Source organism: Anomaloglossus baeobatrachus, chromosome 3, assembly GCF_048569485.1.
Source record: "Anomaloglossus baeobatrachus isolate aAnoBae1 chromosome 3, aAnoBae1.hap1, whole genome shotgun sequence".
Classification (NCBI taxonomy): Eukaryota; Metazoa; Chordata; class Amphibia; order Anura; family Aromobatidae; genus Anomaloglossus; species Anomaloglossus baeobatrachus.
Genome location: NC_134355.1, coordinates 345,910,399 through 345,924,183, shown reverse-complemented (window position 1 = coordinate 345,924,183; position 13,785 = coordinate 345,910,399). Strand labels below are relative to the sequence as shown.

The 13,785-nt window shown below is 42.1% G+C and overlaps 1 protein-coding gene across 1 annotated transcript in view; it reads left to right on the top strand.

Annotated features, from left to right (window-relative positions):
* Positions 1 to 3,041, top strand: part of PRDM13 (PR/SET domain 13) — a 9,090-nt gene extending 6,049 nt beyond the window's left edge. Inside the window, exon 4 of the mRNA XM_075338384.1 lies at positions 856 to 3,041. Within this exon, the coding sequence (XP_075194499.1) occupies positions 856 to 2,363 (1,508 nt within the window). The 3' untranslated portion in view covers positions 2,364 to 3,041. The remainder of the gene's footprint in view (positions 1 to 855) is intronic.
* The last annotated feature ends 10,744 nt before the right edge of the window (positions 3,042 to 13,785 follow it).

The window sequence follows — 13,785 nt, the reverse complement described above, 5'->3', positions numbered from 1 at the left end:
TAGCTGTAGGAATATTGCAGAGTAGCTGTAGGAATAGTGCAGAGTAGCTGTAGGAATATTGCAGAGTAGCTGTAGTAATATTGCAGAGTAGCTGTAGGAATATTGCAGAGTAGCTGTAGGAATATTGCAGAGTAGCTGTAGGAATATTGCAGAGTAGCTGTAGGAATATTGCAGAGTAGCTGTAGGAATATTGCAGAGTAGCTGTAGGAATATTGCAGAGTAGCTGTAGGAATATTGCAGAGTAGCTGTAGGAATATTGCAGAGTAGCTGTAGGAATATTGCAGAGTAGCTGTAGGAATATTGCAGAGTAGCTGTAGGAATATTGCAGAGTAGCTGTAGGAATAGTGCAGAGTAGCTGTAGGAATATTGCAGAGTAGCTGTAGGAATATTGCAGAGTAGCTGTAGGAATATTGCAGAGTAGCTGTAGGAATATTGCAGAGTAGCTATAGGAATATTGCAGAGTAGCTGTAGGAATATTGCAGAGTACCTGTAGGAATATTGCAGAGTAGCTGTAGGAATATTGCAGAGTAGCTATAGGAATATTGCAGAGTACCTGTAGGAATATTGCAGAGTAGCTGTAGGAATATTGCAGAGTAGCTGTAGGAATATTGCAGAGTAGCTGTAGGAATATTGCAGAGTAGCTGTAGGAATATTGCAGAGTACCTGTAGGAATATTGCAGAGTACCTGTAGGAATATTGCAGAGTAGCTGTAGGAATATTGCAGAGTACCTGTAGGAATATTGCAGAGTAGCTGTAGGAATATTGCAGAGTACCTGTAGGAATATTGCAGAGTAGCTGTAGGAATATTGCTGGCCAGTGGAGCTTGTCTGTAATGGTTGTTGTTTCATTCTTCAGGTGAAGAACGCTACATATGCTGGTATTGCTGGAGAACCTTCAAGTTTCCAAACACCCTAAAAGCTCATATCCATTTTCACTGTGCTCTAAATAATGGCAGAGGATTTCTCAATAATGAGCACATCAGAAGCGCGGACATTTTTAACTTTTCTCCTAAAGCTGTGGATGGGATATCTAATCCCATCCCACCCCTAAGAGGAAACCATCAGCAAACCAACGGTGCAACCAGAGACTCCATTAAGAGGGAGTCCCCCTTATCCCCAGCTTTGAACAAACTGGGAGTGATCAAAAAGGCTCTTGGCAAGGAGGAGCAAGACAGAGCCCTGGACATGAGCGTCAGCTCCGCGAGAAGCCATGGTCAGTTTGTAGGCCTGGTGGGAAATACTTGTGGTGGGAATGGGATGACTTTTTATCCAGGATTGAGGTCAGCCTTTAAACCCACTGGACTGTCAAAGTTATCTCACTCCGATGCTGCACGGGAGGACCCAAAGACCAGCAGTCTGGGCTTCAGTAAAATTTTGGGGACTATCAAGCCAAGTCGGTCAGGAAGTGAACCATTAATGAATAACCACCACTCCAAGTGCTTGATACCAAGTGATGGTCCAAACAGTGTCTTGTCCTGTGCCACTGGCCTGAGGGGCTTTCCTATTTTATCTCACCTGGAGGAAACATCAGCATTCAAGCATGTGGAGAGGGGTCTTCACAGTAGTCTATCTTCCGGCAGCCGCTACAACCAGATCCCACAAACAGGACTCCACTTTTCAGAGAGGTTCTCCATCCCCCAGTTTGAAGGCATCAAGTCCTACTCTGCGGAATGTAACATCCCAGTTATGCCTTTCACTGTGTACAATGGAGAGCTTCTGTACAGCACACCATATTATCCATTCAAGCTTCACTTCAGTAACCTAATCAAGTATCCAGAGTCTATGTCCTACTTCAATGCTGGGCCAGCTGTCACCCCAGAATTGGGCTCTATCGCCACCAGCATAGACCGTGAGATAGCCATGCATAACCATCAGCTCTCTGAGATAGCTGCAGAGAAGAGCAGGACTGGAAGACTAGAGACTCTAGCAGGAGCCACAACCTCAGCCAGTGGGAAGCCTAAGAAAGGGCACTTGTGTCTGTACTGTGGAAAGCTCTACTCTAGGAAATATGGCCTGAAGATCCACATGAGGACTCACACAGGCTACAAGCCCCTCAAGTGTAAAGTATGTCTGAGGCCTTTTGGGGATCCCAGTAACCTAAACAAACATATCCGTCTCCATGCAGAGGGCAACACACCATACAGATGTGAGCACTGTGGCAAGGTGCTGGTCAGAAGAAGGGACCTTGAGAGACATGTCAAATCAAGGCATCCTGGCCAGAGCCTCAGCACTAAGGAGGAGGTTCACAGTGACCCTTCCTACCAAGCCCCAGAGCCCAAGAGTGAGGACAATGACAGTGATGTGGACGTGTGTTTCACTGATGAGCAAAGTGACCAGGACACAGGAGGCAGCAAAGAGCACTGAGGACTTTATATCATGATATAATAATTATATATAAATATATGCAGATGTATATAAGTATACAGATAGCGTGTATCTATTTATGTGATTCTCTACATAACTTCGTTTACCCACATAATGACTTGTATTTCCCATTGACAAATAAGAACCTACAAATGATGAAGTTTATGAGTGTCTTCTTGAGAATATGGGATCAAAGTGGCACATTTACTGAGAATGGATCATAATGCCCATCATTACATCAGGGTATGGTTGGTAGCCTCCACAATTGTGCTGTACACAACAAGGCTCATATTGTAGGACACGTAGATTTGGGCAGTTTCCACCTTCCTGATATTCTACATTTCACTAAATTTTGTGCCTTTGCTAAAATAATATCTCACCAGCTCAATTATATGCAGTGCACCACTCCCTTCAATTTAGGCTCCCACTTAATTGAGAATTTAATAAAATCGAAAATATTGAGATTTTTAAACCATTTTATGATCCTACCATGACAAATTGTCAGGAAGTGAGCTGAATTTACATCCAGATACTAAATGATACTCTAGATATCCCAAGAGTTGTGTGGATTTATAATAAGCAATGATGTACAGTGGATACAGTTATTGAGTTTCTGGTCTTGGTTCAGTTTGTTATGAGATTTGTTTTTTTTTTTAAATAAACTTATTGACAAACTCATGTTTGTCTTCTGGAAATGAATTGTTTAAAGTGTAACAATGTTGTGTTCCTTGATTACATACAAACATTGCAAGATCAGACAGGATCAGAGGGGTAAGACCCAATATAAGATGGATGTAGGACATCACAGGCTGCATGGCTCCTGCACTCCAGCTCTATCTACTGCCTTGTATTGTATCCACTTGCAATCCATTAAATGCACAAGAATATACAGAATATATAGGGTCATGTTTTAAAATAAATATTAAAGGACATATAATTCAAGAGTCATCACAACTGATACAGGGATGTTAATCCATATTTACTGTTTACTCTCTTAATTAACATAATTGTTAATTAATTGCTCTTATAATAGACAAACAACTGTTGGAATCGATTTTTATAGGTTGAGAAATCCATTATTTTTTAATTTATGCCTAATAGATTAAAATAAAGCATGTTTAATAACATTATGGACAATTTTATCAAGACAAACATATCACATTTTTGGCAAAATTTGTGCCAAAAATCAGTGTGTATGGCTTGAACCATATTTAGTTTGCACTTTTTGTGGCTTGGATTAAAAATAATAATAATAATACTTATTCATTTATATAGCGCTATTAATTCCACAGCGCTTTACATACATCAGCCATAAAAATAGCTATAACCTATAAAAAAAAGCTTGAGACGATGTGTAGAAAATGGAGTCAGAATTTTGGTGCAAAGGTGATTAATGGTACACCACAGTGTTTATAGGTACGCCTAATTTATCATCCAATATAAACCATTGCGATCAATTTGTCTAATTTTCAGGCTGTCTTATTTATATGTGTATTAGAGAGGATTAGTAAATCTCCACTAATGTGGAATCACACAGATACATTTGTTACAGATTTTTTTTTTTGTTTGTTGCAAAAACCCATGCACATTCTATGGACAACAACCACTTCACATGATGATCAGTAACATTTATTCCTGCACCTAATCTAAAAGATGTAAAAATACTGCAATTCCAATAAAAACCCACCATCATGTCCATTGCAACATCAACATTTCTGATACATGTGCTACTTAATGATTGTAAAATTATTATTGATCACACCAATTTCTTTATTGCTACATTATTTATTGCTATTTAATGTTATTTTTCTCTTTTACATACATATTTGCTGTTATGGTTCTCTTTTAAACACATTTAAAAAACCCAAAACAAATAACCCTTAAAGAATAAACTAAAAGAGCAAAAAAAAAAACAAAATAATTTAAGCACTTTACAATCAGGTGATTTTCCATTTTTTTCAATTTTGTTTTTTTTTCTTCCAATTCTTCAAAGAAACGACTTTTTTTCTGTCATCAACATGTCCATATTTATTTTACTAGCTTTTATAGCGCCATCATATTCCGCAGCACTTTCCTGACATAATCACTAATCCCATTGGAATTTACAATCCAAAATGTGAGAGGAAACCATAGAACCGGGAGGAAACCCGAGCAATCATGGGGAGAACATACAAATCTATGAGGACTTGTTTTTATTTTTTTGAGGAATGAGTTCTGGTTTTGATTGACACCTGTACAATATAATATAAGGAAAATCTGGAAAAAAAAATCCTAGTGGAAAACGGTAAAATAGTGAAAAAATGCAATTTCACAATTGCACTTTAGCTCTTGTTTGTACGCATGGATTTTGCGATACAAATAACCTGCCACTATGATTCTTCATGTCAGTATGATTATGGTCTACAAAACTTTTTTTTTTTAATTTTTTTTAGATCTTTATTACTTTATGACTAGAAAAAAAAAGAAAGGTGGCTTGTGTTGCCATTTTCCGAGACCTGTAACTTTTTTTATTTATTATTATTTATTTATTTATTATTTGTATTACTTTGATGGCACTCTGAAGTTTTTATTTTTTTTACATGCAGTGCTGTTGTTATTATTTATATTATATTTTAATATTTTTTTTGTTTCATATTTCTTTATTTAATAGTTTTTAAATGCATTTTTTGAGGAGGTGTGGTGAAAGAAAAACTAAATTTCATCATTTTTTTTCCGTTTTGGCATTTAACATGCAAGTTTCATTAGTTTTGTATTTTGATCAATCAGACTATTATGGCTGTGACAATACCAAACATGTTTTTTTTTCTATGTTTCTTTATTTTTGAAGTGAAAAAGGGGAATAATGTAAACAGGAGAAATAAGTATTAAACACGTCACCAATTTTCTAAGTAAATATTTTTCTAAAGGCGTGATTGACATGAATTTCTCATCCAATGTCAGTAACATCTCTTCCAATTTATAGAGGCAAATAAATCAAACCAGAGATGTCCATACATTTTGTAGTGAGTAATAATGGGAAATCACACAGTGAAAAAGTATTGAAAACGCTTACTGAAATGTATTTAATTTCAAGACACCTCTTGTATGGAGAAAGTAGTCACATGTATTGCTCAGGTGTAATATTTGGCCAATTTTTCCACACAATCACTCTTCAAATCATGAAGGTTCTGTGGGCTCCTTCTATGAACGCTGAGCTGTAGTTCCTTACATAAATTCTAGCATTATTTTTTTTTCCTCTGAAATCAATTGAGAGTTTCCTTGGCTGTGTGTTTGGGATCATTATCTTGTTGAGATGTCCACTCTAGTTTAATCTTCATTATCCTGATAGATGGCAGCAGATTTTTATCAAAAAATGTCTTGGTACATGTGTTCATTCATAATTGCTTAAATTCTATGCAGTTTGCCAGTGCTGTATGCTGAAAATCAGCCCCACACCATGATGTTCCCACCTCCAAACTTCACTGTTGGTAGGGTGTTTTTGGGGTGATACGTAGTGCCTTTTGACCTCCAAATATGGTGTGTATTATGTCATCCAAAGAGTTCAATATTGGTCTCATCTGACCACACCATGTTCACCCAGTATTTCACAGGCTCATATTAATGTTGTTGAACAAACTGTAAATGTGCTTGAACATGCTTTTTGTTCAGCAATGGAGTCTTGTGTGCTGAGCGTGCATACAGGACAAATAATGTTTTCTTTGAAACAAATGTACCTGCTGATTCCAGGTCTTCTTATAGTTCTCCTCAGGTGGTTCTTGGCTCTTGGACAACATTTATGATAATTCTTTTCACTCCTTTGTCTGAAATCTTGCAGACAACACCTGGTCATGGTTGTTTTATGGTAAAATGATGTTCTTTCCATTACTGGATTATGGCTCCAACAGTGCTCACTGGAACCTTCAGCAGTAGTTTAGATTTTTCTGTATCCAATGCCATCAGTATGTTTTGCAACAATAAGGCTGCAAAGGTCTCTAGACAGCTCACTGGTTTTACCCATCGTAAGATGTTGCTTGTCTGGCACCTTGGTAGTATAGACACCTTTTTATAAGCCATCAGTTGAACCAGCTGATATTTTTTTCCACTAAGTGTCAATAGTGCTTTCTAATTACTGATTAGTAATTATTTTTGTACCTCTCTTTCGTCATGGGTTTAATCATTTTTCCTTGTGTCATTTCTCATTATTATGCATAACTTAATTTCCAGACATATACGGTTTGATTTCTTTGTCTGTGTTGATTGGATGGGTTGTTACCAACATCTGGTGAGAAATTTGTGTCAATAGCTCCTTTATAAATATATTTACTTAGAAAATTGGTATATATTTTTGGACTGATTGGGACTGGAACCTGTAAATATTTACAGTATAGAGATAATAGAACATTATCATATGCAGGAGGACCAAGATGGCAGTGATAGGGGTTTTAAGTAGACCGCTAGCTGTCATGATAATCCGATCGTGGCAGGCTGATGGGTTCTGATTTACAGCTGCATTGCCAAACCCAATATTTAAATGCTGATTACAGTGATTTATAATGGTATCTAAATAGTAAAATAGCAGCAAAAGGATCTAGCTCTGGTTGGTGCTGTTACAGGCAGATGACATATGTACAGTATAATACAGTTGGCATTTGCCAGGTATATTGGAAGCTCAATTTTTGAGACCGCTTCATACACATCCTACTCTTATATGATACAATTTTATGTTCTGTTGTAAAAAAGGGGTTAATTGGTCCCTTTCATTTTTCTACACTAAAAAAGACAAAAAAATGACATTAATATCATTCTTGCCAGGTGCAAAAATGAATTACAAAATCAGTATGCAAACTGACATGGCACTCGGTTGGCGCCTGTTCACATTTGTGGAAGCTGCTGCTCAGTTTTCTGATATAGTCAAACTGACATACGTTTAGCCAGATTTGTAAAGGTAAGAAAAATCCTTTTTTGAAGCTAGCCTCAATCAGACATAATGAAATGTTCTTATTTATGGCAAGACATGCAGTTCTATGACTAAAGATGGAGCATCAGGTGCCTCAGTTCTGGGTGAATACAATGGATACGAAATATATGAACAATTAGACATTGACTCCGTCCTATTACATATTATTAAGGTAAATTCATCATGTTTGCAGTGTCCTTCTGCCCTTCTACCTATGATTCATGTCCAATGCTCTGCATATGGATATACATCAGTGGCGTTAATAGAGAACGGGAGGTGTTGGGAGAAATATGGGGGTCCACTTTATCATCATTTCTGTCTATTAACCAAACCACAATTTTTTTTTGTATAATACGGAAAAATAACTCTGCAGATATGTCCTTATAATTTTCTGCAATTAAATAGGAAATCACATTATATGACAAATCCTCTTTAAAATCTGCTCCTGGGAGGCACTTGCTGTTTTATTATTCATCTGGGTGAACATCATTTCTTCTTTAGGTGCAAAACCTCGTGGTGATGATTTTTACAATACTGTATATATTTTTAGATTGTTTGGCGCTCCATTTATCTGATGTAGAGCTCTGAGGATGTCTTCCATTTATGTATATCATCAGGATCAATTATCTTGTTTTTTTTCAGCAGTTTCTAAAAGAAAACTGACAAGTCAGATGGAAAAATGCAACGTTTTCTGATTCGGCTGCTTGAAGAGTCTGGCGCAATAACAAATGTGCCGCATGCCTGTGCGCTATCTGATACATAGCTATGGGATCGGTTCTTGCATTAAGCTGGGATGGAAAAAAAAGGCCTTAACCATCTGCTTATTTCTACATATGGATTCTGCTTGTCTACAGCAGCCAATAGCTTACTTACATAAGAATTCATTTTTCAGTTTCATGGAGGCCATATAAATCTATATACAGTAAGCTTATTATACATGTAGTGATGGCAACAGACATCCAAAATATAATTATTGAAATGATTTTAATGAACAAAAACATTGATCGTAAGATATATGATCATTTGATTTCTAAAAGTTCTAGTGTGCAGATGGCAACTGATCATAAGAGTAAAGGGGCCTTCATCAGGCACAGTAGCATTCTGGTTCATGATCTTTATCTAGTATGATGGCTAGAAGATTGGTCTGGTTTGTCAGTATAATAGAAGACACAACTGATATAAGTATGAGTGGGCTACTATTGTCATGCCACGGGGCTGGGTTTTACATTGGAGGGGCTTGACTAAGTAGCTACCTGGTTTTCCACTAGAGCCACTGATGTTGTGGATAGGTTGGCTGATGCAGGTAGCCATCAGGAGCCACTCCAGGGCAGTTTCTGGTATGGCAGCTGCTGACTTCAGGGGTCAGGAATAAAGGTATGGACTCCAGACTAGTGACGGGTCTAAAGGACAGCAGCAACAGACTGGACGGCTGGTATAGGTAGGACGAGAAAATGTATATGGGTTAACAGGGCTAGTACTGGTGCACGAACACAGGTGCAGGTATATAGAAACCTCAGGAACACAGGCAGGTACTGGGATGCAGCAGCAGGATAAAAGTCAAGGTACAGACTCAGCACACAGGATGAGTTCAAAGGACCTGACAAGTAACAAACATAGTAATAACTAACTTTAAACATTGCTCAGGGAGAGGATGCCTTAAAAACCTAGATTTAGGTGCGCAGCCCTGTTGTAATGCCTGATAGGAGCCACAGACTCAGACTGGCTGTAAAGGGAATCTAGAGAAAAGCCACTCACAAAGCAGGACCCCAAGAACTCTGCAACCCTTTAACCCCTATACAGGGATTTGGAATTACACAGAGCCTCAGAGATCGCTACCTGTGTTAGACTGTAGTCCATGGTCGTCAGGCAGGGTCAAAATTCAGGAGTTGCAAAACAGGAACAGAATCGTCAGGCAGGGGCGTAGTGAGGAGACAAAGCAGGGGTCAAATCCGAAACTGGCAGCAAGGTACAAAAACGACAGGCAGGAGGGTAGTCAACAACAAGCAAAGGTCAGCGCACAGGAATCACAATACAAACAGCATATGAGCCAGGAGAACAGAACTATCACTGGCAGTGGTCATGTGACAGGAGGGGGAATAAGAAGGGTGTGGTGTCTTCCCATAGGCTGCAGGTGAATGTTGGCCACTTCAGCCGGGAGACACACGCCACCTACAGTCAGCCAGTGGTACTGCAGGTTCCAGGGAAACCCAGCCTAGTGGTTGAACGGAGCCTGTGCTCTGCAGAACCTCGGGCACCGACTCCTCTCCCATCACCAGCACTATCCATGGTGGAAACATGGCGTCGTCTGGCGATCGGAGCAGAAGTCGCTGGAGCGGACTCCGGTGGGGACGTGACACCTGTTAAGTGGAAGAGAACATATCCGCTGCCCCTAAACACGCTACCAGGGGACCTGTGCAGCGTATGCAGGCCCCAAGGGCAGGAAGACAGGGCAGGAGGATACAGCAGGGCAGAGGGAAGGAGAGCAGGCCATTGTCCCTGTTAGATGGAGGATGAGGAAACATGCAGGGACGCTGGTGGCATTATGGCTATATTCTCATCATTTGTTTTGTGCTGGTAGGACGCCCCTGGACTATCAGGTCGTCACAGAGTATTGCACAATCTGTCCTCCCGTGCAGTATCCACCTCCTTCTTGGTTATGGGTCCCCAACTATATGGTGTTGCCTACATCAGCTAATCAAAATCCTAAGTACACTCTGCACCACACCCACCAAACACACCAGTGGACGGCTTGAGTGCAATAGAGTCGTCCACTAGGGGGGTTGGAGAGGGGAGGTCAGGAGTGTCAGGAGAGAGGAGTGAAGCTTGAGAAGTGGAAGAGAGAGGAGGTCAGGAGCAGGGCTCCTAGGAAGCTATCTAGGTGGCAGACGGTGGTCTGGGCCTAGAGGAGCTGGACCTCTGGTCGCAGGGGATTGTGGCAAGGGGCATGGAACTGTCGAGGAGGACTGCCGGCGGCCTTGCACCATCACCGGGCTGGGATCAGGGCACAACGGGGTACATGGACCCTAGGTCAGGGAGTAGCTTCAGGCAACCTGACAATTCACCTGACGAGAACGATGCCTTCAAGAGCCGCTCTCCACCCGCACCAAAATCGGGGTACTAGCACAACGAGGGGGATAGGACTTTCCACTCAAAGCGGTCCAGAAAATCCCAAGCGTGAACCCTGAGAGCAAGCTCCCACACTTAGCCATAATGGGGAACAGGACCCGGCAAGTTCCGTACTACCGGGACCAACAAAGAAGTAAACTTAGTGCCAGGAAGCAGGTCACAGATCACCAGGCAGCACCATTGGGGACGGTACCCGAACTAGCTCCCCTCAGTGGCAGCGGTATCCAGAACTTTGGTTTATCCAGTTGTTGGTGTCAGCTTAATGGACTGAGTGTGTACGCACGTGACGCCCTTTGCATCCAATGGCACTTCCCCAACCATCACCGAGCCCCGGGGTATTTCCCCTACCCGTGGAGGGTCACAATACCTGGCTGTCCCATTCCATCATCCCCGGGTACTCCCAACTGCAGCGGTGGTACTCCTAATTACCACATACCACGGGTCGCGTCACGAACTCTAATACACCCCCTGTAAATACCCCCTTCGTTTGAGTGGCCGCATGACCCCCGGGTCCGGAGACCCCTCGAGCCACCACGGATCCGGATCCGAACAGCTCGGTTGCTGGCATGGGGCGGCATACTGGTGTGGAAGATAGCAATGCCTCCTATCATGAGAATGCAATAACAGTATTTTATTATTACTGCCTTTTTAATGTCTATTCAAAGCGCCTGTATGAGCACCTTGTATAGAATATAAGCAGTTGCTCTGCTTCTATTACCACCAGTCATTATTTGGGTGTCTAGTCATGTGATGCTGCTGATGGATCCAATTAGACAGAGCACAATATTAACCGCAAAGGCACATTTACAAAGGCTATGTTATGATTGTTTTGGAGAAAGCTGGGGGCAGGGGCTTCTAGACAGATCCCAGGCTAGGGGGTGGGGGCCCTAGCTATCCCTGATCTCACAGTTACCTCTGTAGGTGAGAATGTCTGAGCCGCCTTCCTGGCCCTGCTCTTGACCAGCCCTGTTCTTATAACCACTCCCTCCTACCCTGGGAAGGGTCTGCACAAGAGTGTGATATAACCAATAGAGATAGACAAACAGGGGAAACCAAAACTCTATCTAACAGCATGCTCACACAAAGGTATAAGACAATAAGCTGTAAGGAGGAAAATAAGAGCAGAGAGGAAACAATCAGACAACGGGAGAATTCCCACAACAACTCCAAGCACCACACAATATAATCACCAGCAGGACTGGGACACATCTGCACATGCACACAGACCAACACAGCAATAAACTATAGTCAGCGCAGGAAGACAGATTCCACCATCTTTAAAAGGCGGGGAGCAGGTGTGATAGTAATGCGCATGCGCTGCCAACAGCAGTAATGAAAAAAAAGAGGAAAGTCAGGAAGAGGAATTATCACAGAGGACTCGACAAACAAAGTTCCACCCGGATGCTCAAGCCTGAGCACAAATTACATAATTTCTGAAGGTTTGAACAAGGATTATTCTGCAATCAAGTATTGGATTTCTCAATTAAAGGTATAATTTGAATCAGCATCCTAGCACCATTATGGCACTGCCTCTAGTTAATAGGATGAAACCTGGTGGTTGGTTGCCTTTAATGCTGAAAGGATCTCTGGAAAATGTACCAGTGACGAATGGTGTTCACCAGGAGCTGGAGGCTGATCATTTCCCAAATTTTGCCATGATTACTGAGTCTTAGATATGGCCCATTACCATGTGTTAGGCCCCCTTCACACGCATGTGCCTCCGGTACATGTTTGACAGTTTTCTCACGTACCGGGGACACGTACACATGTAGACCAAGGTATTCCTATGGTTTCGGACACACATAAGTATTTTGGCACGGAACATGTGTCCGTCCCGTACTTACGTGTATCCGTGTGTTTCTCACGCCGACATGTCCGTTTTCACTCCGGCATCACGGGTGTCACACGGAACGCAAACGTGTTACACGTAACACAAACGGAGCACACGGACGTGTTCCGTGTGACACGCACCGGAGAAAAGACATGTGTCTGTGAGAAAAAAACCCAAACCTTTACTCACCTTCTCCAGCCCTGCAGTCTCTGCCGCTGCTGTCACTTGCTTCCAACCGCAGCTCATTATGCTCATTGAATATTCACTTCACTGCGGCCGGAAGCAGCAGCAGTGGGGAGTCGGCAGGACCGGAGACCGAAGATCAGCACCACGGACAGCGACACCAGGGACAAGTGAGTAGAAAGTTCCCGTTCTACGTGTGTTATCACGGATAACACACAGAGAACACACGTGTGCCATACAAACGGCACACCGAGGGCAAAACGCACCTCTGACACGTCCGTGAAAAACGTGCGTGGTTTTTCATGTACGTGTGAAGAGGGCCTTAAGCAGTCTTCTGTGAGTAGACCTGACCCAGTAGCGGATTCTCCAAAGGATTTACTGGCCTGGTTGTAATAGGAAAATACTGCTTTACTGTTGGTCTTGTCCTGTATGCCAGTTGACCTCACCAGTGGCCGACGTTCGCTGTTGTCCATTATTAAGGTTCCAGTTGTATGAATACCATAGATCTGGTGGGACCCCTCTTGAAGTCTTCCAGAGGACACCAGTACATATTAGTAGTGTTAGATTATGGTACCCTTTACCCAGAGGTGATGCCTTTGAGAAAAACCTTTTCTAAGTAAATTGGTCGAGTTATTTTCTATATATTCTCTCGAATTTACCTTTGTAAAGCCAGCTTTACACCTTACAATTAGGTGTGCAATCTCGTATGTGATGTGACACGCCCAGGTTGCATATGGGATCTTATGAGATCGCATGTAGGTCGTTCATTTGCTGTCACACGTGCGTTAGTAGTCTATGTTAAATTGATCAATTTTGTGTGCGATCCTTTAGATCATGTGTTCTGTGACGTATACATTGGGCACCCTTTTTTTCTTTTATTTATTGACTTACCAAGCGTATGTAAAGTGTAGGGATGCGTTTTTACTATGCCATCTGCCATTCAGCTCTGCTATATGGCCGCTGACAGCAGATACAGACAGCCATGTAGCAGAGCTGAATGGCAGATGACAGCAGACACAGAAAGAGCCGCACGATCAGAATAAACTCGGGTTAACTTCACCCGACTTCATTGTCATGCTGCGGCTCTGTCTGTGTCGCGTCCTGATTAGTGGTCACCAGTGAAGGACTCACCGGTGACCGCTAAACTCCTGAGTAACTGAATTGAGCAGCCCTCTCTCATATACTCACCGATCCCCGATCACCGGCGCGGCGCTGCACGGCTTTCTCACTGCTGCGGCGGCTTTTACTATTTTGAAAAAGCCGGCCGCTCATTAAACAATCTCGTATTCCCTGCTTTCCCCACCCACCGGCGCCTATGATTGGTTGCAGTGAGACACGCCCCCACG